Consider the following 25,417-nt stretch of genomic DNA (forward strand, 5'->3'; position numbering starts at 1 on the left):
AGGAGCCGTCAGGGGTCCCCGGAGTGAGGATGGGAAACAGCTAGTTTTGGGGGGGCGCCGCTCTGGGGGCTTCCCTTGAGGGGCTTCCTTAGTGAAGGGACTTCTTGGCGCCTTGTTCTCTGGAAAGGGACCTGGGACAGGTTTGGGAGGTCTGGCAGAAAGGTCAGATCCTCGATAGAATGTATGGGGCGCCAAGGGCCACAGGCACTGGCGTCGGGACAGCTGCGGCTCTTAGACACCTTCGGAGGGGGTGTCTTGGGGTCCCCGCTTTCCCGAAGGGGAGCCGTCGGGGTCCCCGGGGCCGGGGGAGAAAGCCGTCTAAAGGGGGCTCTGTGGTTGGTTCCCGCGCCTCTGCCACCTGCGCTCCTCCGGTCCCCCTCCGGCGGGGGCGGGGAGAGCGGGGAGGGCCGGGGAAACCCGAGCCACCGCCCCCAGCCCCGCCCCCGGCCCCGCCCCCGGCCCCGCGCCGGCCGAGCCGTCCGCGGCGGGAGCGGCGGAGGCGGCGGGAGAGCGCGCCGTGAAGCCGCTCCGAGTGCCCAGGTCCCTCTCGCCGCCGCCCCGGAGCCCCGCGCTGTTCGCCGAGGTCGCCTGCGCCGTCCGTGCGCCCCCGCGCCCCGCGCCCTCCGAGCCGCCGGCCGTCCAGGGCACCCACCCCCAGCCCCAGCCCCCGCCGGGCCGGGATGGCCGCAGCCCGCGGCTAAGCGAGCCCGGGGGGGCCCCATGGGCCGGCCCGCGCCGCACCCCGCCCGCGGCCGCCCCCTCCGGCCGGGGCCCCCCCGGGCACCGCGGGCCCAGGCGGCCCGGATGGCGGTCGCGGCGGTTGGGGCAGGGGCTGGGGCCGGCGCGGCCGCCACTGACGGGTAGTCCGGCGCCCACAGCAGGTAAGCAAGGGGCAGGCGGGGCAGGTGGGGGGCAGCAGGGTACGACGGGGACGACCCGCCCCATGGACGGGGAATGGAGGGTGCTGAGGACTCCAAGTAGACGAGGGGATTCCCTCCTGCAGCAGAACCAGCGGGTGTATGAGGGTGGGGTCAGGGGGACGGCAGGTCAGCGCGTGGGGAGGGGCGGGGGCGTGAAGCCAGATCCTAAGCGGCTCTCCAAGCCCGAATCCGGCCGCGGTGTCCCTGTCCGACGGGGCGGGCGCACCCGTCTCCTAAAACCTCCAAGTGTGCATCTGAGGAAGGCACAGTGCCCTCCCCAGAATCCCCTCAGCCTCTAGAAGGGCGAGACCCAGACACCCCTTTAGCCATGTGGTCTCCAAGGGGCCGTTGGGGGGCTTCCGGATCCTGCAGAGCCCGGGTGGGGGGCTGCCGTCGCGGTCCAGCTGCGCGCAGAAGTAAACATCTGTCAGTGGCGCGTTCCCTGCTCGCCGCCGCCGCCGCCGCCGCCGGGGACACGGTGTCCTCCGGTGAGGGCCGGGCCCTCTCGGCTCCTGGAGCAGCCCGTTCAGCCACTAGGGGGCGTGAAACCCTTTGGTGTTGGGGGTGGGGGTCCCTTAAGGGCAAAGCCTGGATGTGAAGTGGGGGGAGGCTGTGCCTGCCTTTCCTGCTTTTTATAAAAGGTGTCTCCTGCACGGGGATAGCCCCGAATCCAGGAGTTCGTTTGTGGATTAGGAGTCATTAGGCCCAAGGGGGCTGCAGACAGATTAGTGGGGAGGGGGGTGTGCTGGAGACAGAAATGGTTCTCCCAGGGTGAATGCCACCACTGCCCCCTCCCCAGAACGCATCCGACCTGCCCACAGGCCTGTGGTTATCTGCAGGGCTGGTCATTGGTCCAGATTTGGGGAGTGGGGCCAGGGGCTTAAAGCAGGGGGGTACAGGAGGCCGGACCCCTGACTCTCCTCCCTCCTGCCTGTCTCCCCTGCCCTTTCCCTGTTCTCTACATCCTTGTCCCTGTTCCATGGCCCTCTTTGTCTGTCTCTGAGTGCCCCGGGCTGAGGAAGCCTGGCTGGGGTGTGACCAGCCTCAGAGGATGTCAGTGAGGGGCAGGATCCCACCCACACTGCCAGCTTCTCCCACCCCCAGCTTCTTGCCTTGGGGCCTTTTGGACACCCCTCCCTCCTCCCTTCATCCTAAGACTCCCAAGGTTCATAGCTCCCACACCAACTCCACCCCCAGGGAGCTGCAGAAAGCTTCTTCTAGGGGTGCAGGGAAGAAAATAAAACATTCCCCTCTTCAGCTGGGTACTGCATCTGAAATTCCACCATCAGCACTGGCCCCTCGAGTTTCAGGCCCCAGTTTTCAGGGAGCAAACAGAGGAGACAGCTTTCAAGAGTTGGGCAGAAGGGACTCAAAAAGTTTGCAGCCGGGCACAACACAATCAAAAGATTGTTTCGACAAATGTGTGTCGATGGCAACCGCGTGGTTGACTGGTGTCAGGGTTGTTGGATGCTATCCTTCAAGGGAGCCAGATTTAGACCCAGGGACACAGGGCTGGGGAAGCTCAGAGTGGGGATGGAGGGCTCTATCTCAGGGTAGGAGGGTCAGAGAAGACTTCCTGGAGGACGGGCCTCAGAGGTGGGGCTGTGAAGGATGAGTAGGAGTTTTCTAAGTGGGAAAGGAAAAGGCATTCCAGGTGGCAGGAACTGTGCATGCAAAGATCTGGAGGCATGGAATAGTCAAGGCGCCTTGGTGAGTGTGGGAGAGACTGTTCTAGAAGGTTGGCAGAGGAAGAACTGGGCTGGGGCTGAATACACAGATTAGTGAGGTGCAAGTTGTTAATGTATCTGGAGTCACTGGGCTGGGCTATCTTTGCTGGGGGGCTGTGGGTTTCCTCCGCTGATGCATCTCTCTGGTCCTCCAAGTTGAGGCAGAGACTCTGGGGCCTCAAGGTGGAGGTGGTGGCTGGGGGTCGGGGTCGGGAGATGGACAGGAGGCTCCCAAACCAGCCTTGCACTTGCAGGGCTGATAATAGCCTTGAAGGAAGCCTGAAGAGGGAGTGGACGTGAATGGGGCATGCCTGCAGGAAGGGTGTCTCGGAGATGATGATGTTGGAATGGAGGGGTCTCCCTGTCAAATCCAAATGAAATCAGGCTTCGGGCGAGCCCTGGAAGAAATTAGACAGCAGGCCCAGCTTGCAGCATGTGGCCCTCACTTCCCAAGTGGGGAAACTGAGGCCCAGAGAGAGGGCACTGTTCGTGCTTAAATAGCGCAGTGTGCCAGGACCCAAGGCGCAATTTGAATTTGGGGAGATGGAAAAGATGATGGTCGGGCGCAGTGGCTCATGCCTGTAATCCCAATACTTTGGGAGGCCAAGGCAGGTGGATCCCTTGAGCCCAGGAGTTCCAGACTAGCCTGGGCAACATAGCGAGACCCCATCTCTACCAAAAATACAAAAATTAGCCGGGTGTGGTGGCATCCCCCTCTGGTCCCAGCTACTCGGGAGGCTGGAGTGGGAGGATTTCTTGAGCCCAGGAGGTCGAGGCTGCCGTGAGCTGAGATCGCGCCACTGCACTCCAGCCTGGGTGACAGAGTGAGACCCTGTCTCAAAAGAAAAAAGACAAGATGATTGAGCTGACCTCTTTTCCGGGAAACTGAAGGGTGGTTCCCAGTCTCACCCAGTGTTAGGGTTTAACCTTCTTCTGGGGTCTGTGCCTCAGTTTCTCTTTCCATCAGATGGCCAGTTTCTCTTTCCATCAGATGGTGTCCTGGCCGCTCCTGGAGGACCCGTGTCGCTCAAGCCACCTGCTGGGACTTGTGCCAGCTGCTTAGCCGTGCCAGGCCTCATTAGGCTGATCCTGTCACCCCACCCCAGGGACCCCCCTCCTGCCAGCTCCAGATGCCTCCCAGGCCAGCCCAGGGGCAGCCTGGCCAGCCCCAAGAGACTGGTGTGGTCAAGGTGGCAACTTTATAGCCCAACCACAGAGGGCCAGGGCCAGAAATGGTGGGTCTAAGAAGCTGGCACACACACGCTCCCCAGCCTCCCTCCCCAGACACAGCTGGGTGGCGGGTGCAGGAAGAGAGAGCTCCAGGTGCCGGTGGGGGACTGCAGGGCACTGACCCTGCAGGCCACAGGGCCCTCGTTACTTCCCACTTCATCTCCCTGCACTGTCCCCTGGCTCCTGGCACTCCAGTCACACTGGTCATCTCGAACAGGCACGGTTCTGCCTCCGAGCCTTTATACGTGCACCTCCCTCCGCCTGGAACACTCTTTCCAGATCTTCAATGGTGGCTTCTTTTTTTTTTTTTTTTTTTTGAGACAGAGTCTCGCTCTGTTGCCCAGGCTGGAGTCTAGTGGCGTGATCTCGGCTCACTGCAAGCTCTGACTCCCGGGTTCACGCCATTCTCCTGCCTCAGCCTCCTGAGTAGCTGGGACTACAGGCGCCCACCACCACGCCCGGCTAATTTTTTTGTATTTTTAGTAAGGACGGGGTTTCACTGTGTTAGCCAGGATGGGCTTGATCTCCTGACCTCATGATCCTCCCGCCTCAGCCTCCCAAAGTGCTGGGATTACAGGCGTGAGCCACCATGCCCGGCCAATGGTGGCTTCTTTACTGTCATCCAGGTGTCAGCTCAAATGCTTCCTCCTCTGAGAAGCTCTCCTTGACTCCCCAGTCTAGAAGCAGCCTCCAGTCACTATGGCTTCATCCTGAGTTTTTTTTTTTCCTGAGACAGGGTGTTGCTCTGTCACCCAGACTAGACTGCAGTGGCACAATCATAGCTCATTGCAGCCTCCACCTCCTGGACTCAAGTGATCCTCTTGCGTGAGCTTCCTGAGTAGCTGGGACTACAGGTACATGCCACCAAGCCCAGCTAATTTTAAAATTTTTTGTAGAGACGGGGATCTCACTATGTTGCCCAGGCTGGTCTCAAAATCCTGGGCTCTACCGATCCTCCCGCCTCAGCCTCCCAAAGTGCTGGGATTCCAGGCATGAGCCGCTCTGTGCCCAGCCCCATGCTGGTTTTTTGTTGTTGTTGTTTATGTGCTCTTGACATCTAATTACCTTATTTCACATTTATTATCTGTCTGCCTGACCGGATGGTGAGTTTGTCGGGGAGGGGCCCAGGGTGGCCTTGGTTGCCACCGAGTCTCTGGTCCCCAGCCAGGCCCTGGCACACAGTAGGCGCTCAATAAATGTTTGTCAGGTTAATTCGTGTGCTGGAGGTGGAACCCAGCCTGGCACTCTGGGCTTTCTGCCACTGGGGCCTTTTACTTGCTGGATCTGCTCTGCTGTGTGTCTTTAAGAAAATCTCGTACCTCCCTGGGTCTCAGCGCCACTGTTCTCTCAAAGAGCAGGTCCTAAGCCCCTCTCTCGCCGCTCCTCTTTTCCTCTTGTTAACACAGGCCAGCGGGTTCCCAGGCAGTAGTTGTGGAGTCTGGGAGAGAACAAGTTTGGAGTTGGATCCAGGTTCCAATCCCAGCTCAGACACTTGTTACTTTTAATTAAAAACAATTTTTTTTGGCCAGGTGTGGTGGCTCATGTCTGTAATCCCAGCACTTTGGGAGGCCGAGGCTGGCGGATCGCGAGGTTAGGAGATCGAGACCATCCTGGCTAACACGGTGAAACCCTGTCTCTACTAAAAATACAAAAATTAGCCGGGCGTGGTGGCGGACGCCTGTAGTCCCAGCTACTCGGGAGGCTGAGGCAGGAGAATGGCGTGAACCCGGGAGGCGGAGCTTGCAGTGAGCCGAGATCACGCCACTAGACTCCAGCCTGGGGACAGAGCGAGACTCCGTCTCAAAAAAAAAAAAAATTTTTTTTTGTAAAGACAGAGTCTTGCTATGTTGGCCAGGCTGGTGTTGAACTCCTGGCCTCAAGCAGTCCTCCCTCCTTGACCTCCCAATATGCTGTGATTATAGGCAGGAGCCACCACGACCGGCCTCAGCCACTTACTTGCTGTGTGCCCTTGAACAAGTTACTTAACTTCTCTTAGCCTCAGTTTCCCTATGTGGAAAACAGGGCTAATAATAATAACGTTTTTCAGGAACTGTGGGAGAATTAAATGTAGGGGAAAGCACTCATCACAGTGTCTGCCTCTAAATAAATGGAATAGCCATATGGAGGTTACGGCCGGGTGCAGTGGCTCACGCCTGTAATCCCAGCACTTTGGGAGGCCAAGGCAGGCAGATCACGAGGTCAGATCAAGACCATCCTGGCCAACATGGTGAAACCCCATCTCTACTAAAAATACAAAAATTAGCTGGACATGGTGGCAGGTGCCTGTAATCCCAGCTACTTGGGAGGCTGAGACAGGAGAATCGCTTGAACCCAGGAGGCGGAGGTGGCACTGAGCTGAGATGGCTCCACTGCACTCCAGCCTGGCAACAGAGCGAGACTCCGTCTCAAAAAAAAAAAAGAATATATAGGTTATAGGCTGGGCACGGTTGCTCACATCTGTAATCCGAGCACTTTGGGAGTCTGAAGCAGGAGGATCACTTGAGGTCAGGAGTTCAAGACCAGCCTGGCCAACATGTTGAAACCCCGTCTCTACTAAAAATACAAAAAAATTAGCTGGGCGTAGTGGTATGCACCTGTAATCCCAGCTACTCGGGAGGCTAAGGCAGGAGAATCGCTTGAACCCCAGAGGTGGAGGTTGCAGTGAGCCGAGATCGTGCCACTGCACTCCAGAGCGAGACTTTGTCTTGAAAAAAAAAAATAGAGGTTTTGCAGCCATTGATTGGATAATAAAAGAAAAAAGAATATGGAGGGAGGAGTGTTGGAAGTGAGTCTTTGAGGAATGAGTAGGAGTTTGCTGACCACCTGTGTTCAAATCCCAGCTCAGCCACTTAGGTTGTTTGAATCTGAGCAAGTTACTTCACTTCTCTGGACCTCAGTTTTCCACCTATCAAATGGGGATAAAATAGTCAGTCCATACCTTGGTACAAGTTACTACATGTAAAGTGCTTAGAACGGCACTAATAGTGTTGTTCATGAGTGTTAGTTTCAGTTATTATTATTATTATTCTTAGAGACGGAGTCTCACCCTGTCACCCAGGCTGGAGTGCATTGGCGCGATCTTGGCTCACCGCAACCTCCATGTCCTGGGTTCAAGTGATTCTCCTGCCTCAGCCTCCCGAGTAGCTGGGACTGGTGGAGTGCACCACCATACCCGGCTAATTTTTTTTTTTTTTTTTTTGTATTTTCAGTAGAGATGGAGTTTCACCATGTTGGCCAGGCTGGTCTCGAACTCCTGGCCTAAAGTGATCTGCCCGCCTTGGCCTCCCAAAGTGCTGGGATTACAGCTGTGAGCCACCGCATCCGGCCCAGTTATTATTATTATTATTATTTTATTTATTTATTTTTTTGAGACAGAGTTTGCTCTGTTGCCCAGGCTGGAGTACAGTGGCGCGATCTTGGCCCACTGCAAGCTCTGTCTCTTGGGTTCACGCCATTCTCCTGCCTTAGCCTCCCAAGTAGCTGGGACTACAGTCACCCAACACCACGCCTGGCCAATTTTTTTGTATTTTTAGTAGAGACAGGGTTTCACCGTGTTAGCCAGGATGGTCTTGATCTCCTGACCTCATGATCCCGCCTCGGCCTCCTAAGTGCTGGGATTACAGGTGTGAGCCACCGCACCCGGCCCAGTTATTATTATTATTATTATTATTATTATTATTTTACCACTATTATTATCATGAAGGAGCCACCATACTCCTCCCCAGAAACCACTATCCCTGACCATCCAGCCCTCAGCTTCACTTTGGCGAAGACAGACCCAGAGTCCCTCAAGACAAGCTCATGTGCTGGGACTTGATGCCCAGGGTAGCAGGGAGCCAGCGATAGTTCTAGCAGTTGGGGAGCACTCAGCTTCTGTGCTGGGGGAAGAAGAGGAGAGGCTGGACCTCTTTCCCCAGCAGACCTGGAAGGGGTGGCTGGGGGTGTCTGTGTCTGCACCCCCTGACACACGAAGCCACCCCTAGGTTGGCCTCTGGCCCCCGCAGACGCAGTATCGGAACCAGCTGTGCTTGCCAGATGTTCCTGGTTTGCCCCCAGATGTGTGTCACCAGCTCGCGGCTGTCCTGGCCACCTCATCCCCCCATGGGGTGGGACTGGGCCCTGGGGCCCTCTGAGGAAGGGGGCACATTTTTGTGGGCTGTGGAATTTGTTTTGTGTTTTGCAGAATCACTGAGTCTTGCCTTGAAAGGCCCAGATCCCTGGCCAAGTCTTGCCCCTCATGGGTCCTCAGTTTCTCCATCAGTGGAACCTCAGGGAACTCCCAGGGGCCATCTAGGAACAGGAGACCAGGAGGCTGCCCTAGGAACAGGCCCAGCCGTGAGCCCTCAAGCTATCAGCACTTGGGGAAAACAGAAGCACAGGCGCACAAACGTGTATGCCGCGGCGTTCACACACACAGGCACTTCCCCACTGGCATGTGCTGGCTTCACAGCCTGGCATCCTCTACCCATGGGCAGTGGCAAGAGCCCAGGAGCCACTTGGTCAAGCTCTTCCAGGTCCTCTCTGGCTTTCCTACAGTGCTGGGTGGCACCTTTCGTGCCCTATTGAAGATGGGAGGCCAGGCATGGTGGCACACACCTGTAATCACAGCACTTTGGGAGGCAAAGATGGGAGGATCGCTTGAGGCCAGGAGTTCGAGACCAGCCTGGCCAACATGGCGAGACTTTGTCTCTATTAAAAAAATTTTTTTTTTTATTCTAAAAAAAACAGATGGAGGCCGGGCACAGTGGTTCATGCCTATAATTCCGGCACTTTGGGAGGCTGAGGCGGGCGGATCACCTGAGGTGAGGAGTTTGAGACCAGCCTGGCCAACATGGTGAAACCCCTGTCTCTACTAAAAAATATAAAAGTTTGGCCGGGCGCGGTGGCTCACGCCTGTAATCCCAGCACTTTGGGAGGCCAAAGCGAGCGGATCACTTGAGGTCAGGAGTTTTAGACCAGTCTGGCCAACATGGTGAAACCTCGTCTCTACTAAAAATACAGAAAAATTAACCAGGCATGGTAGCTTATGCCTGTAATCCTAGCTACTCGGGAGGCTGAGGCAGGAAAATTGCTTGAACCTGCGAGGCAGAGGTTGCAGTGAGCTGTGATCATACCACTGCACTCCAGCCTCCAGCCTGGGCAACAGAGCAAGACTCCGTCGGAAAAAAAAAAAAAAAAAAAAAGCCAGGCACGGTGGCGCACATCTGTAGTCCCAGCTACTCGGGAGGCTGAGACAGGAGAATCGCTTGAACCCGGGAGCCAGAGGTTGCAGTGAGCTGAGATCGCACTACTGCACTCCAACCTGTGTGACAGAGTGAGACTCTGTCTCAAAAGACAAAATACAAAAATTAGCCAGGCATGGTGACAGGCATCTGTAGTCCCAGCTGCTTGGGAGGCTGAGGCAGGAGAATGGCTTGAACCTGAGAAGCAGAGGTTGCAATGAGCTGAGATAACACCATTGCGCTCCAGCCTGGGCAACAGAGCCAGACTCTGTCTCAAAAAAAATATATATATATATATGGGGAAACTGAGTCACAGGAGGACCAGGAGTGAAATGGAGAGGAAGGAGAAGTGTGTGCAGGGCAGCACCCCCACAGGCAAAAGTGTGCAGACTTGGGATCTGCAGCAAGCTCACCCCTCTGTAAACTGAATTCTCGAAGTCAGCCCTGTGCCCTGCAAAAACTCAGCCCAAGATGTCCCTCTAGAAACTCCCATCCAGCAAAGACAGTCATGGGCACAGACATCATGCTTACAGAGCTGGGCAAGAGGAAGGGACCCATGGCTGGGGGTGGCCAAGATGGGTAGCAGGGAAGGGTTTCTGGTGGAGGGGCTGTAGGAGCTAGGGCTTTCAGGGTAGAGTAGGAGTTTGCCAAACTAAGATAGGCCCCAATTCCAGGCCTCCCCAAGATTAGAAGAGATGCCTACATGGAGAGAGGGTCCCCCTCCCCTTCTTCATCTCTCAGGTGCCACTCTTTGAGACCAGGAGTTCTGTAGGACAGAGGCTTTTATCCCTGGGACTGGGTGTGCCTGGCAGGTGTCCCCTGGGGAGTTCAGTGGGAAGGGGGGTGGGGGTGCCAGGGCGTTGCCTGTGCATAAAGATAATGAGCAACATTTCCTGGCATCACCAAGGAAGGTGCCAGAAACACACACCCTTGTGTCGGCTGTCTGTTGCTTGGGTTGATTGGAAGGGCCTGCCTAGCTGTGTGACATTGGGCTGCTCTTTGCCTCTCTCTGAGTCCATTTCCCTTCTTTCCCTTTCCTGCCCCAGCTCTGGGGATTGTGTGGCCTCCAGCTAAAAGTGGAGGTCTGTCCTAGGTCCTTCTTGCTGCAACTCACACTGCTACGCTCCCCACCCCTCCAGGAAGGAAGGCGGCTTCCCTCCCTCCAGGCAATGCAGGTTCTCCAGGATTTCTACGTTTTCTCCAGGACTGGGAAGGGACCTCTAGCCAGGCCCTGCACAGGCAATGTAGACGGCACCCAGGATCCCCACAGGGGTGGATGTGGGCGGTGGTCAGGGCGGGGCCGTTCCCTCCTGAGTCCCCTGGCCCCACTCTGCTTCCCCTCCTCTCACTCTCCACCCACCGTGTCTGTGCGCCCTGGAATCTTTGCAGCTGTGGGCGTTGGTGGCGTGTTCACCTGTGCACCCCTGCGTGTGTGAGTGTGTGGCCAGGAGGAGGGGTCTTGGGGACCTTGGCCAGAGCACAAATGACAATGGATGCTCAAGTGTGTGTCTCTGTGAGACCGGATTACCATGTGTGGCCAGAGCACAAATGACAATGGATGCTCAAGTGTGTGCCTCTGTGAGACCGGATTACCACGTGTAAGTGGGGAAAACCTGTGTGTGTGAGTGGGATCATACTTGAGTGTGAGTGTGAAAACACCCTGGTGTGAGACTGTGGGATTGTTCAAGTGTGTGTGTGTGCAAACACCAGCACGTGGATATAACGTTTCAGCATAAGTGTGAAAGCACTCAAGTGTGTGGGTGTGATTTTTTTTTTTTTTTTTGAGACAAAGTCTCGGTCTGTCGCCCAGGCTGGAGTACAGTGGCGCAATCTCGACTCACTGCAACCTCCTTCTCCCGGGTTCAAGCGATTCTTCTGCCTCAGCCTCCTGAGTAGTTGGGATTACAGGTGCCCGTCACAGCGCCTGGCTAATTTTTGTATTTTTAGTAGAGATGAGGTTTCGTCATGTTGGCCAGGCTGGTCTCGAACTCCTGACTTCAGGTGATCCACCCGCCTTGGCCTCTCAAAGTGTTGGGATTACAGGCGTGAGCCGCTGTGCCTGGCCGATGGTGTCTTTTAAAAATTTATTATTTTCTATTTTTGTAGAGATGGAGTCTTACTATGTTATCCAGGCTGGTCTCGAACTTCTGGGCTCAGGCGAACTCCCCGCCTCAGCCTCTCAAAGTGGTGGGATTATAGGCTTGAGCCACTGAGCCTGGCCAAGTTTCACCAGTATTTCTGCTAACGTCCTCTCTCTGTCCCAGGGTCCATCCAGGATCCCAGATGACATTTAGCCATCCTCTTTCCTTTGGCCCCTCCAATCTGAGACTCCTCCTCCATCTTTGTCCTTCGTGAGCTTGACTCTTTTTGTCTTTTCTCTTCTTCTTTTCTTTTCTTTTTTTATTTTTGAGATGGAGTCTTGCTCTGTCGCCCAGGCTGGAGTGCAGTGGCGCAGTCTTGGCTCACTGCAACCCCCGCCTCCCACGTTCAAGCGATTCTCCTGCTTCAGCCTCCTGAGTAGCTGGGATGACAGGCATCTGCCACCACGCCCGGCTAATTTTTTTTGTCTTTTTGGTAGAGACGGGGTTTCACCATGTTGGTCAGGTTGGTCTCAAACTCTGGACCTCAAATGATCCGCCTGCCTTGGCCTCCCGAAGTGCTGGGATTACAGACGTGAGCCACCGCGCCCCGTCTTGTCTTCTTTTCTTTTCTGACACAGAGTCTCCCTATATTGCCCAGGTTGGTCTCAAACTCTTGGCCTCAAGCAATCCTCCTGCCTTGGCCTCCCAAAGTGCTGGGATCAAAGGCATGAGCCACCTTGCCCAGCCAGTGAGTGTTTTGAATGAAGGTGGAAGCGTCCAACTGTGTGTGTGGTCATGTTTGAGTGTGACTGTGAAAACGCCCTAGCATGTGAGTGCGATGTATTCAAATGTGAGTGTGAGAACACACTAGTGCATGTGGTGGTGTTCTGGTGTGTGGGTGTGTTGTGTTAGAATATGTGAGCCTGGAAACATCTGAGTGTGCATGGGATCATGTTTGGGTGTAAGTATGAAAATACTGGCTGGCTGCAGTGGATCACACCTGTAATCCCAGTGCTTTGGGAGGCTGAGGTGGGAGGATTGCTTGAGGCCAAGAGTTTGAGACCAGCCTGAGCAACACAGTGAAACCCAGTTTCTACCAAAAAAAAATACAAAAATATAGCCAGGCATGATGGCACACATCTGTGGTCCCAGCTACTTGGGAGGCTGAGGCAGGAGGATCACTTGAGCCCAGGACTCAGAGGTTGCAGTGAGCCGAGGTTGTGCCACTGCACTCCAGCCTGGGCAACAGAGCAAGATTCTGTCAAAGAAAGAGAGAGGGAAGGAAGGAGGGAGAAAAGGAGTGAGGGAGGGAGGGAAAGAGGGAGGGAGGGAGGGAAAGAGAGGAAGAGAGGGAAAGAGAGAAAGAGAGAGAGAAAGGAAGAAAGGAAGGGAAAGAGAGAGAGAAAGGAAGGAAGGGAGGGAGAGAGAGAGGAAGAAAAAGAAAGAGAAAGAAAAAAGGAAGGAAGGGAGGGAGGGAGGGAAAGAGAAAGAGAGGAAGGAAGGGAGGGAGAGAGAAAGAGAAAGAAAAAGAAAGAGAAAAAGGCAGGCAGGCAGGCAAGTGTATGAGTGTCATCATGGTCAAATGTGTGATTGTGTTTCAATGCGTGTGAAAAAGTCCAAGTGTGTGTGAGTGTGAAGACACCCCGGGATGTGCGTGTAACCCTGTTTGAGTGTGGAGGTGTGAAAACAGTGAATGTGGGAGTGTTTTGTTTTGTTTTGTTTCGTTTCCAGACGGAGTTTTGCTCTGTCACCCAGGCTGGAGTGCGGTGGTGTGATCTCAGCTCACTGCAACCTCTGCCTCCCGGGTTCAAGCGATTCTCCTGCCTCAGCCTCCCAAGTAGCTGGGATTACAGGCGCACACCGCCACACCCGGCTAATTTTTTTTCTTTTTTGAGATGGAGTCTTGCTCTGTCGCCCAGGCTGGAGTGCAGTGGGGAGATCTCGGCTCACTGCAACCTCCACCTCCCAGGTTCAAGTGATTCTCCTGCCTCAGCTTCCTGAGTAGCTGAGATTACAGGCGCCCACCACCACACCCGGCTAATTTTTGTATTTTTAGTAGAGACAGGGTTTCACCATGTTGGCCAGGTTGGTCTCGAACTCCTGACCTCAGGTGATCCAACCGCCTCAGCTTCCCAAAGTGCTGGGATTACAGGTGTGAGCCACTGCACCCAGCCAAATGTGGGAGCATTTGAGTGTGCAAGTGTGCTCGAGTGAGAATGCTTGAGCATGTGTGATCGTGTGTGTGGGCAGTGTGTGAGTGTGGAAGTGTGTGTGTACGAGTATGAAAGAACCTGAGTGTGAGGACATGAGATGGCTGGGTGTGAATGAGTGTGAGTGGGCACACAAGTGTAAGCCTGAAAATGTGCTGTGTGAGATGGGGAATCTCACTATGTTGCCCAGGCTGGTCTCGAACTCCTGGGCTCTGGCAGCTGTGGGTGCTGGCAGCGTGTTCACCTGTGTACCCCTGTGTGTGTGGCCAGGATGAGGGGTCTCAGGGCACAGATGATGACCTGAGCTAGATTGCAAATGACAGTGGGCACTCCTGTACCTACAAGTGTGTGTCCCTATGCAGTTGGACAGGTACAGATGCCTCCCTAGGTTAGGGCCTCCGGGACACAGGCACACGCATTGTGCACACCCAGCCCCCTCCCCGTATCCTCCGCCACACCCACCTCACCCCCACCTGGTCGCGTCCGTGCCAGAGACAAACCAGTTAGGTGACCCCCGAGAACAGAGAGGCCCATTGTTCATGGCTGCTAATCAGCCCTGCCTGCTGGGCCCCCTCCACCAATGGCCCCCCGATTTCCTGCCCTCCACCAGAGCTCTAGGTGGGGAGAGTCTGAAGCTCCAAGGCCTCCAGGGGGTCCTGTGACCAGGCCATGCTGGGGCTAGGCCCTTGGTAGAAACAGACCACCACAGCCCAAGACTTGTTCCAATCCAATGGGGAAACTGAGTCACACCACTCCAAGACTTGAATGTGTGGGCAAGCAGGGTGGAGGGGGTCCAGAGAGGTCTGGGGCCCGGGTAGGTTTCCTGCCTGTCTCCCCCTCCTGCCACCAGCATTCAAATGCTGGCTCTATGACCTAGGACAAGTCACTTCCCAGCTCTGGGCCTGTTTCCCGTTCATGCAGTGGGGATAAGGGTATTACTTGCAGCCAGGCGCAGTGGCTCATGCCTGTAATCCCAGCACTTTGGGAAGCTAAGGCAGGAGGCTTGCTTGAGCCCAGGAGTTCAAGACCAGCCTGGGCAACATGATGAGACCTCGTCTCTACAAAAAATTTAAAAATTAGTCAGGTGTGGTGGCTCACGCCTGTAATCCCAGCACTTTGGGAGGCCAAGGCGGGCAGATCACCTGAGGTCAGGAGTTCAAGACTAACCTGACCAACATGGTAAAACCCCATCTCTACTAAAAATACAAAAAATTAGCCAGGCGTGGTGGCACATGCCTGTAGTCCCAGCTACTTGGGAGGCTGAAGCAGGAGAATTGCTTGAACCTGGGAGGTGGAGGTTGCAGTGAGCCGAGATCGTGTCATTGCACTCCAGCCTGGGCAACAAGAGCAAAACTCCATCTCAAAAATAAATAAAAATTTTAAAAAATAAATAAAAATTGGCTGGGTGTGGTGGTGCATGCCTGTGGTCCCAGTTACTTGGGAGGCTGAGGTGGGAGGATCACCTGAGCTGGGTAGGTCGAGGCTGCAGTGGGCGCTGCGATTGCACCACTGTACTCCAGCCTGGGCAACAGAGTGAGATCCTGTCTCAAAAAAGAAAAAAAAAAGGGGGAGGTATTACCTGCTTCTTAGGACGCTTGTAAGGTTGGAATGACTTTATCTGTGTTAAGTTTGTAAAATGGGGTTGGATATAAAGTAGGTGATCATTAAGAATAAAGGGGATGATGGCCAGGCACGGTGGCTCTCGCCTGTAATCCCAGCACTTTGGGAGGCGGAGGTGGGTGGATCACAAGGTCAGGAGATCGAGACCATCCTGGCTAACATGGTGAAACCCTGTCTCTACTAAAACTACAAAAATTTAGCTGGGCGTGGTGGCGGGTGCCTGTAGTCCCAGCTACTCAGGAGGCTGAGGCAGGAGAATGGCATGAACCTGGGAGGCAGAGGTTGCAATGAGCCAAGATTGTGCCACTGCACTCCAGCCTGGGCGACAGAGCAAGACTCTGTCTCAAAAAAAAAAAAAAAAAAAAAAAAAAAAAAAAAAAAAAATTTGCCGGGCGCAGTGGCTCACACCTGTAATCCCAGCACTTTTGGAGGCCAAGGCGGGTATATCACGAGGTGAGGAGATCAAGACCATCCTGGCTAACACGGTGAAACCCCGTCTCTACTAAAAATACAAAAAATTAGCTGGGTGTGGTGGCGGGCGCCTGTAGTCCCAGCTACTCGGGAGGCTGAGGCAGAAGAATCGCTTGAACCCAGGAGGCAAAGGTTGCAGTGAGCTGAGATCGTGCCACTACACTCAGCCTGGGCGACAGAGTGAGACTCCGTCTCAAAAAAAAAAAAAAAAATTACTTAGGCATGGTGGCACGTTCCTTTAATCTCAGCTACTTGGGAGGCTGAGGCAGGAGAATCGCTTGAACCCAGGTGGTGGAGGTTGCAGTGAGCTGAGATCGCACCACTGCGCTCCACACTCCAGCCTGGGCAACAGAGTGAAACTCCCATCTCAAAAAAAAAAAAAGGAATAAAGGGGATGGGTTTGACATCTGACAAAATGCTGCTGCTGCCATCCGCTTCTGCAAAACCTCAAGAATGAAATGTCCTTCCCATTGCCCACACGAGGCCCTGCACAAGCTGCTCCATCCCCTTCCCAACCTCCCCTCCTCTCTCTTCTCCTCCTCACTCTGCTCAGACACACGGGCCTCCTCACTGTTCCTCCAACACGCCACGTGTAGTCTGCCCCAGGGCCTTTGCACAGGCCATGCCTCTGCCTGGAACACCTGCCCTCAGATTCTCCTATGGCTGACTTCTCACACTTGGGTCTTAGTGCATGCATCACCTCCTCAGGGAGGGCCCCCCTGCCCACCCCCAGTGAATCTAGCCCCATTCAGGACAGTCACCGTTATTATGCACTGATTGTATACTAAGCCCAGAGACTTCAACTGTGGTTTCTTTTTCATCCTCCCAATAAGTCCATCCATCCATCCATTCACTCAGACATGAAATTCAGGACCCTCCAATTCAGGATCTGGGCCACCCAGTGCCTAGCTTTTTTTTTGAGACAGAGTTTCACTCTGTCATCCAGGCTGGAGTGCAGTGGTGCAATCTCAGCTCACTGCAACCTCAGCCTCCCAAGTAGCTGGTATTACAGGTGTGCTACCACGCCTGGCTAATTTTTGTATTTGTAGTAGAGATGGGGTTTCACCATATTGGCCAGACTGGTCTTGAACACCTGACCTCAGGTGATCTGCCCTCCTCAGCCTCCCAAAGTGCTGGGATTACTACAGGCATGAGCCACCGCACCCGTCAGCCTGGCTTCTTTGTGTTCATTCATTCATTCATTCATCATTCAGCAAATGTCTATGAGCACCTACTCTGTGCCACTGAACCAGCTGGGCTGGCCCTGGGGGAGAATCGACTTCCCCTGCAAATTCACTCTCATCAGATCCCCAGGCTGGTCTAGGATTTGTTTAGATGCTTGCACGAACACATTCCTTACTAAGAATAGCCACCACCAATACCAGTCTCAAGTACCACCAATAGTGGCGAGTTCTCAGGGTGACTACAGCATCTGCTCCCAAGCCCAGCCCAGCCCATATGGTGTGTGCTGTGTCAAAGAACCTGGGTTCGAATCCCATGTCCTTTTCTAACCCTTGGACAAGCCCCTACCTATTTTGTGCCTCGGTTTCCCTAGCTGTAAAATGGAGATGGTAGTGCCTCTCTCGTGGGCTCAGGACCAGGCCTGTTACACAGCTGGTGCTTAATAAATGTGTCCTGTTACTTAAGGTCTGGTGTGTGTAGCTCCTGTGGTCGCCGTCCATGGGGGTGAGTGGGGTGGGGAAGGGGTGGTTCAAGTTTCTGCACATCAGGACACGAGGCGCGATCCATGCAAATGAAATGCAAATCCCATGCAAATAAATCTCTGCGTGGTGCAGGGCAGCGCGCAAGGCTGGAGGTACAAGGTGCACGCACTGGGGGGGCGCCTGGGAACCCCATGAGCCGAGCCCAGGCCCAGAGGTGCTGACCCGCATCCAGCCCGGCTTTCAGTGCTGGGTGTAAATGTTTACACCTGGCCGGCCGCCAGGCTCCATGCCGCCCCACACTAGGCAGCCAGGAGGGGGAATGTAAACTCGGGCTGGGGGCCGTGGGACGCTCGGGAGGCGCCCAGACGGCGTCGAGTGTGGTGGGTGTGTACACGTGAGTTATTAAACACCGACTATATGCAGTGAGCAGGATGCCACCAGGCACTGACAGCACCAAGTAACTGGTGCCTGAATGGGTAAAGCTCAGGGCATTCCTGGGGACCCACTAGCGCCCCTGCACCAGCCAGAGGTTGAAGTGAATAGGGTAGGCAGTCATGGAAGGCTTCCTGGAGGAGGCACCCTCCAAGCTGAGATTGCAAGGGGAGTGAGAGCTAGGTACAGTGACTCATGCCTGTAATCCCAGCTCTTTGGGAGGCCAAAGTGGAAGGATAGCTTGAGCCCACTAGTTTGGGACTAGCCTGGGCAACATTGTGAGACTCCCCTCTCTATTAAACAAAAACAAAAACAAAAAAAATTAAAAATTAGCCAGGCATGGTGGCTCATGCCTGTAGTCAGTCCTAGCTACTTGGGAGGCTGAGGTGGGAGGATCGCTTGAGCCTAGGAGGTGGAGGCTGCAGTGAGCTGTGATCACACCACTGCACTCCAGCCTGGGTGACAGAGCAAGTCCCTGTCTCAAAAAAAAAGAAAGAGAGAGAGAGAAAGAAAGAAAGAAAAGAAAGGAAGAGAAAAGAAAGAAAAAGAAAGAAAAGGAAAAGAAAGAAAGAAAGAGAAAAAAAGAGAAGAGGCTGGATGCGGTGGCTCATGTCTGTAATCGCAGCACTTTGGGAGGCCAAGGTGGGCGGATCACTTGAGGTCAGGAGCTTGAGACCAGCATAGCTAACAGGGAGAAACCCTGTCTCTATTAAAAATACAAAAATTAGCCAGGCATGCTGGCAGGTGCCTGTAATCCCAGCTACTCAGGGGTCTGAGGCAGGAGAATCACTTGAACCCGGGAGGCAGAAGTTGCAGTGAGCTGAGATTGCACCACTGCACTCCAGCCTGAGGGACAAGAGCGAGACTCCATCTCCAAAAGAAAAAAAGAAAAAGAGAAAGAAAGGGGAGTGGGAGTGGGGAGGGAGGGAAGAAGTGTTCTCCATGGAAGGACCGATCTGTACAAAAGCCCGGAGCTGGGACTCAATGTCCAGGGCAGCTCTGGTCCATTGCTGCCCACTTCTGGGCCTGCTTATCCATCTGGATGGGAAACAGGCTCAGAGAGGGGCAGAGTCAATGGAGGACACCAGCATGTAGGGAACAGTGTCAGCCCGATTCCTGCCTCCAGACTGTCCTAAACACCACCCTCCCCGCGCCTTTGTCCCACAGTGCCACCTGCCGGGAATGACCTCTCCTCCTTTCGCTCTTCCCCCTGGCTCCTCAGCTGCAGCCGCTCCGGCCTCCTTGCTGTTCCTGGGATACGCCACGCTCAGTCCGGCCTCGGGGCCATTGCACTGGCTGTGTCCCCTGCCTGTGATGCCATTCTCCTCTGCCTGGCCAACTCCTACGTTTATTCAAGTCTGGACCCTGTCATCGGCTCCTCAGGAAGGCACTCCGGGACCCCCAGATGGGGCCGGTTCCCTGTGACTCCTGGCACGGAGCCCAACCCCTTCCTTGTTCAATGGTTCCTTGAGGGACCATTCCCATGTGATTATCGACCATTCGGCAGGCATTCAAAGTCAAAGGCCCCACACTGAGTCCTGGCCCAGCGCCCTGTACCCGTTGGTTGCTGGAAGGACAGACAGGGGGCGTGCAGCTGACCATCCCGTGCCCGCAGGCTGAGGATGCAGCGCTGGAAGGCGGCGGCCTTGGCCTCGGTGCTCTGCAGCTCCGTGCTGTCCATCTGGATGTGTCGAGAGGGCCTGCTTCTCAGCCACCGCCTCGGACCCGCGCTGGTCCCCCTGCGCCGCCTGCCTCGAACCCTGGACGCCCGGATTGCCCGCCTGGCCCAGTGTAAGCTCCTCCTCTGTGTGGGGTCAGATACCCCCAACGTAAGGGGCAGAATTTCAGGCAGTGGAGTGGGAGGTGGGGGGGGGTGTCATAGGTTTTTTAAAGATAGGGCCAGCCAGCCTTGTTGCAGGGAGGCAGGGACAGACATCCTAAAAGATTATTCAGGGCAAGGCATGGTGGCGCCTGCCTATAATCCCAGCACTTTGGGAGGCTGAGACAGGAGTACCTCTTGAGCCCAGGAGTTCGTGACCAGCCAGGGCAATGTAGCGAGACCTCCATCTCTACAAAAAAACTTCAGAAATTAGCCAGGTGTGGTGGTGCACGCCTGTAATTCCAGCTACTTGGGAGGCTGAGGTGGGAGGATCACTTGAGCCCAAGAGTTCAAGGCTGCATTGAGCTATGATTGCACCACTATACTCCAGCCTGAACAACAGAGCAAGATTCTGTCTCAAAACATTATAATAATAAATACATTTTCTAAAAAAAGATGGGGTGGAGGGAGGTTGCAAATTCCCCCAATGGCCTGGTGGAGCTAGGGTGACTTCTGGGAACTGGGGTCTTTCAGCTCAGCTGTCACAAGGAATTAGGCTCTGCCCTGAGGTCCTGTGGGAGCCAGATGGAGATTAGACCTGGGCATTTGCCTGGTTGGCCCCTGCAGCACAGCGGGGGGGGGGGGGGGACGCAGTGGGAGGAGAGAGAGGCTGGACCTGAGGTCCCAGTGACCTGCCCCAGGGGACAGGGACCAAGGGGAGGCGGGAGATGGAGCAGGAGCTAAAAACCGGAAGAGAGACCCAGAGATTTGGAGGGGTGAGGAGGGGTGGAGAGAGAGAGAGGAGAGACGGGGCTGGGGGCACAGACACGGGCAAAAGTGCTGCTATAGGGACACAGAAATGCCCACCCTGAGGGCAAGACCCTCGCCCAACTCCCCACCAATCCCTAATGCCTGCCCCACCGCAGGTGCTGTGGGGTGAGGGTGGTGCGTGGGCCCTGACCCATGCCCACGCACATGTCCATGCGTGCGCCTGCGCAGGCATCTGAGGCGTGGATGCCGGCAGGGTGCGTGTGCAGCGCCTTTGGGTGTGGGCCACGAGTACGCCCGTGTGCGCGTCTGCGCCCGCCCCTGCCAGCCCACACAATCCTCTTTTCTTGTCCTCACAATGCACAAGGGTGGCCTCCGGCACGAGCTCCACTTCTGCCCTCCCACCACTTCCCTCTCTGCAAGAGGCGTGAAGTCCTTCCTAGGACTCTGGGACAGAGACCTGGCGGGGCCCCCAAAATCCAGTGCTCCAGGACTGGGGTGGGGAGGGGAGCAAAGCACGAATGGAGGAATTTCAGGCACTGGGAAGGGTCAGGGCCCATGGACAGGTGCCTGTCTGCCCTACTGCAAAAAGGGAGTGGCCACTGAGTCCCCAAGTCCCCATGTTCTAGGCTCCTGGTGGAATTTCAGGCTGGGGACCTTGTGTTCTAGCTCCTGTGCAAGCGGCCAGCCCCGTTGCAGGGAGGCAGGGACAGACATCCTAAAAGATGATTCATTGTTGCCAGGTGCGGTGGCTCACGCCTGTGATCCCAGCACTTTGGGAGGCCAAGGTGGGCAGATCACGAGGTCAGGAGATGGAGACCATTCTGGCCAACACTGTGAAACCCCGTCTCTACTAAAATTACAAAAAAATTAGCTGGGCATGGTGGCGGGCACCTGTAGTCCCAGCTACTCGGGAGGCTGAGGCAGGAGAATGGCGTGAACCCGGGAGGCGGAGCTTGCAGTGAGCCGAGATCGCGCCACTGCACTCCAGCCTGGGCGACAGAGACTCTGTCTCAAAAAAAAAAAAAAAAAAAGATTATTCATTGTTTATATAGAATTCAGATTTAGCCGGGCATCTGTATGGTATCTGGCAAGCCCACAAATGTCTGCTTCGATGCACCCCTCTAGGGTTGGGTGTGCCCCTAACTAACCCCCCAGCACAGTCCTGGCCACTCCAGTCCTGCTCCAGGGCTTAAAGAACACGGACTAGGTTGCTCAGTCATCGCCCAGCCCCCGCACCGATTTCCCACCCTCTCAGCCCCGGCCAAGACAGAGATTATGGAAGCTTCATGGGAAGACAGGGAAACTGAGGCCTGAGGTTGCAAGTGGCGAAAGTGGCAGTCAGGCTCTGAGGCTGGGTTTCTCTCGTTTCTGAGACCCCCTGTGGGAACAGACATCTCCTCCCCCACCAAACCCCAGGAGACAGACAGCTCCTCCTTCCCCAGGGCCACCCAGAGGCTCATTCTTTTGACAGCCAGGTGCACCAGCCCGGGGGCAGGTGGGGACTAAAGATTTCCTCTCCCAACCACAAGCGTGACTGCCACCTGCTCTGGGGCTGGGAGTCCCCTGCCTGCAGGTCCGCCAGCAGCGCTGCCTGTCATTCCAGCCTCTGCAGTTCTCTCCCGGGGCTTCGGAGTTTGGGGGTGGAGCCACGCTTGGGTAATAAATTAAGGCTGCCAGGCCCTGGGAATCGGTGACTTGGGCACCTCCTGGCGAGTGTGGGAGAAAGCGGCTGGACCTGGGCCAAACTTGGGTGAACGATGAAGGCAGGAAGAATGACCTTTAAGCCCGCCTCTGTCGCTCTCTCGGCCACCTAATGATATGACCTTGGGATGGTCCGTTTTGTCACCTGTCACATGGGGGTGGCCTTGACAGTGGCTGCTGCCACTCTATGGAGTGGGGTCCCCACACAAGCCTCGGATACAGTAGGCTGCGGTACCTGCTGCTCCTCTGCATTCTGAGAAACTCAAACACCCTGATTCATTTCTTGGATAGGGAAACTGAGGCTCCATTGCACAGCGGGGCAGCGGGGATGAAGAGAGTCTGAAAAGCCTGGGGACTCAGAGCAGACGTCGGCGCCTGAAGAGGGGGCTCTAGAGACCTATGACAGCCTCACTAAAGAGGGATGGGGCATGGGAAGCAGCCCCCCAGTGCTGCCCAGAGAGGGTGCACCAGTGTTCTGGGGCAGCCCAGCATAGGGGCGGGGTCCAGATAGATTTGCGATGGAGGACAAGGAGAATGGAGCAGCAATGGGGTGAGAGACGGGCCCAGAGGAGGTGAGTTAGAGAACCCGGCCAGCTCAGCTCAAGGTGAGACGGGCTGGAAAGCGGCCCAGAAAGAATGGACCAGGTTCTGGGCAGCCAATATAGGCTCAGGGTTCAGAAAGGGGTTTTGGACCAGCGTAGGGGTGTGAGTGTGTACGTGCCCCCCATTGCCGCCCAGAGAGGGTGCATGAGGAGCTCAGCAAGAGGGTGGGGAAATTTGGGATCTGGGAGTGAGACAAGAAGCCGTCCAGGCCTGGCGTCTCAGCAAGGGTCTTCGTTTGCAGGGGTACAGAGAGGGTAGGGGGCTCCCTCCTACCCCCTGCACCCACTGACCCCCCTCCTTTCTGTTCCTCCCCTCGCAGACCGTGCACTGCTGCAGGGCGCCCCGGATGCGATGGAGCTGCGCGAGCTGACACCCTGGGCTGGGCGGCCCCCAGGTCCGCGCCGTCGGGCGGGGCCCCGGCGGCGGCGCGCGCGTGCGCGGTTGGGGGCGCGGCCGTGCGGGCTGCGCGAGCTGGAGGTGCGCGTGAGCGAGCTGGGCCTGGGCTACGCGTCCGACGAGACGGTGCTGTTCCGCTACTGCGCAGGCGCCTGCGAGGCTGCCGCGCGCGTCTACGACCTCGGGCTGCGAAGACTGCGCCAGCGGCGGCGCCTGCGGCGGGAGCGGGTGCGCGCGCAGCCCTGCTGCCGCCCGACGGCCTACGAGGACGAGGTGTCCTTCCTGGACGCGCACAGCCGCTACCACACGGTGCACGAGCTGTCGGCGCGCGAGTGCGCCTGCGTGTGACCCTACCTCACCCGGCCGGCGCGGCGGCCACTCCCCCCGCCCCGACGGCACCACTGGCCGGCCCCGCGAAAGACTGCGCGTGCGTAGAGCACGCCGGCGCGGCACCGGGACTCTCGCGATAACTGTACTGAGATAAAGTGTGGCAACTCGAGCTGGCTGGTGATTCATCCTCGGCGAGGGGCTCGCGGATGGTCCGCGTCGCCGTCTCCGCCGGGAAAGCGGGGACCAGTGGGGGGGGGGGGGGGGGGGGGGGGCCCAGCTGCAGGGTGATGGGAGGATGCCGTTTGCTTTGGGGGAAGGGTAGATGCAAAGTGGGTCCAGTTTATGGCGGACAAAAAGGAAAATGGGGTGAATGGGGCTATGTTGGCAGGGACCGTCCTTCCTGCCTCCCTACGGGTCCCTCTGCCCGTCCCGAGCGTGTCCCGGTCCGCACCTCTTCGCTGTGTGGGCTTCTGGGGAGGGGGAAGGGGAGCTACGCTCGGATGAAGAGACCGAGGTCTAGGTGGACCCCGTTTCTCCAGCTTGTTCCCTTCCGCACCTCTCCGCGGTGCGGGCTTCTAGGATGAAGACACTGAAGTCTAGGTGGGCCCAGTTTCCCCAGATTGTCCCTGACTGCACCTCTCGCTTCTGGGATGAAGAGACTGAGGTCTAGGTGGACCCAGTTTCCCCAGCTTGTCCCCGACTGCACCTCTCTGCTGTGTGGACTTCTGGAGAGGGGGAAAGGGAGACACACTATGGGTGAGGAGCCTGGGGTCCAGGTGGAATCAGTTCCCCAGCGTCTCCCCGTCCGCACTTCTCCCGCTATGTGGGTTTCTAGGGAGGGGGAAGGGAGAGCCACTCTAGGGGTGAGGAGACTGAGGTTCAGGTGGACCCGGGCCTCCCTTGTCCGACGGCCTCCTCGGGCCTGTCTTCCCCTACCAGGGTGAGCTGAAAGCCACTATCTCCTTCCACCAGCTACTAAAAATACCCGCACGCTGCCCACCTCCCGGCGGGGAGAGGTCTGGGGCGGGCGCCAGCCCCATCCAGCCCGAAGCCGGCGCCTGCTGGGGTAGAGCTGGGTCCCCAGAGACCTGGGTCCTCGGCCCATAAAAGCCCTGGCCCGGGCCTCGAGGGGGGGATTTACGACAAGCCCCTGCGGAGTATGGAAAAAGCCCGGCTCGGTGTTTAGATTTGCCCACGGTGTCACCTTGATGCTTGGCAGGCCTCGGGTGTTGGGTTGCCAGAGCGCGGGAGGGGTCGGCGGGTCCCACGGTCGGTCTGAGGGGCGGGGAAGGGGCGGGCACTGCGAGCCCAGGGCAGGCACCGGCGAGGCAAGACTCCTCCCCTCCTGCCCCTGAGACTGGGGGTTCCCAAGGCTACAACTCTTCCCCTTAGGTGGGCCCCCTCCCCTCCTTCCCACACGTCTGCCCTTAGGACCACCCTCTAACCACAGTGTCCCTTCCCAGGCTCAGCCCGCATCCCTCCACCCCCCGCAAAGCTGGAGGGCACAGATCAGAAACCGCCTCCAGGGAGAATCACCCAGCCATGCAGGAACATCCCTGGCCCCTGGCTCCCGGCGACCCACAGCTACAGGTGGAGACACTCAAGGCGGCTAATCAGCAGGACTTCCAGGGAGCCCTGAGAGCAGGGCTTGGCGGCCAGGCGGGTGGTCTGTTTGGGAAGCAGTTTCAGGGCTGCCGCTGGCTGGGGTCCCCGCCTACCCCCGCAGTCTTCTGACTCAGGTTTAAGGTGGTGGATTCCTCCACCCTTTGAGCCGACTCAGCCCGGCCTCCGCAGAGAGGCCGGAGTTCCCAGACGCTGTGGAAGCCCAAGTGACGCTTACTCTGAGCCTCAGTTTCCCCATCCTAGATGGCCTGGCTTCAGAGGAGTGTTGTTCAGCCCAGGACACACAGCGAGAAAGCTGACCATCAGGGGTCTGCCGTCCCCCGAAGCTCCCCTGCCACTGTGTGCATGTGTGTGTGAGTGTTGTCCACCCTCCGGGGCCTCCTGGACCTCGGCCTTCCTGTCTCCCACCCAGATCCAGTGTCCCAACCACAGGGCGCGGGCCCTGCCCACCAGGGAATTGGAACATAAATAAACGGAGAAGTCCCCGCAGTTCCCTGGGGCTGCAGTTGTCATCAGCGCATCGGCACACCGGATGAGGGTCTCTCTCACACACACACAAGCACACTCACAAGACACAGAGACCACCACCCACAAGGG

At 56.6% G+C, this 25,417-nt stretch overlaps 1 protein-coding gene across 2 annotated transcripts; it reads left to right on the forward strand.

Annotated features, from left to right (window-relative positions):
* Positions 1-477: 477 nt before the first annotated feature.
* Positions 478-25,328, forward strand: NRTN (neurturin). 2 transcript variants are annotated; one of them, XM_054465538.2, is made up of 4 exons: positions 478-881; positions 18,745-19,368; positions 22,791-23,953; positions 24,661-25,328. In XM_054465538.2, exons 2-3 carry the CDS (start codon positions 19,200-19,202, stop codon positions 23,213-23,215), a joined length of 594 nt encoding a protein of 197 aa, XP_054321513.1. In that variant the 5' UTR covers positions 478-881; positions 18,745-19,199; the 3' UTR covers positions 23,216-23,953; positions 24,661-25,328. The 2 variants fall into 2 exon arrangements, with proteins under 2 accessions (XP_054321513.1, XP_054321512.1); XM_054465537.2 differs by having other exon boundaries at positions 18,800-19,368.
* Positions 25,329-25,417: the final 89 nt, after the last annotated feature.

This window comes from Pongo pygmaeus, chromosome 20, assembly GCF_028885625.2.
Source record: "Pongo pygmaeus isolate AG05252 chromosome 20, NHGRI_mPonPyg2-v2.0_pri, whole genome shotgun sequence".
Classification (NCBI taxonomy): Eukaryota; Metazoa; Chordata; class Mammalia; order Primates; family Hominidae; genus Pongo; species Pongo pygmaeus.

Excerpts from the sequence above, each read along its gene's own strand:
- NRTN (XM_054465538.2), top strand. The coding sequence starts at position 19,200 with ATGCAGCGCTGGAAGGCGGCGGCCTTGGCCTCGGTGCTCTGCAGCTCC. Across the intron at positions 19,369-22,790 it reads GATTGCCCGCCTGGCCCAGT|ACCGTGCACTGCTGCAGGGC; the intron begins GTAAGCTCCTCC and ends CTCCCCTCGCAG.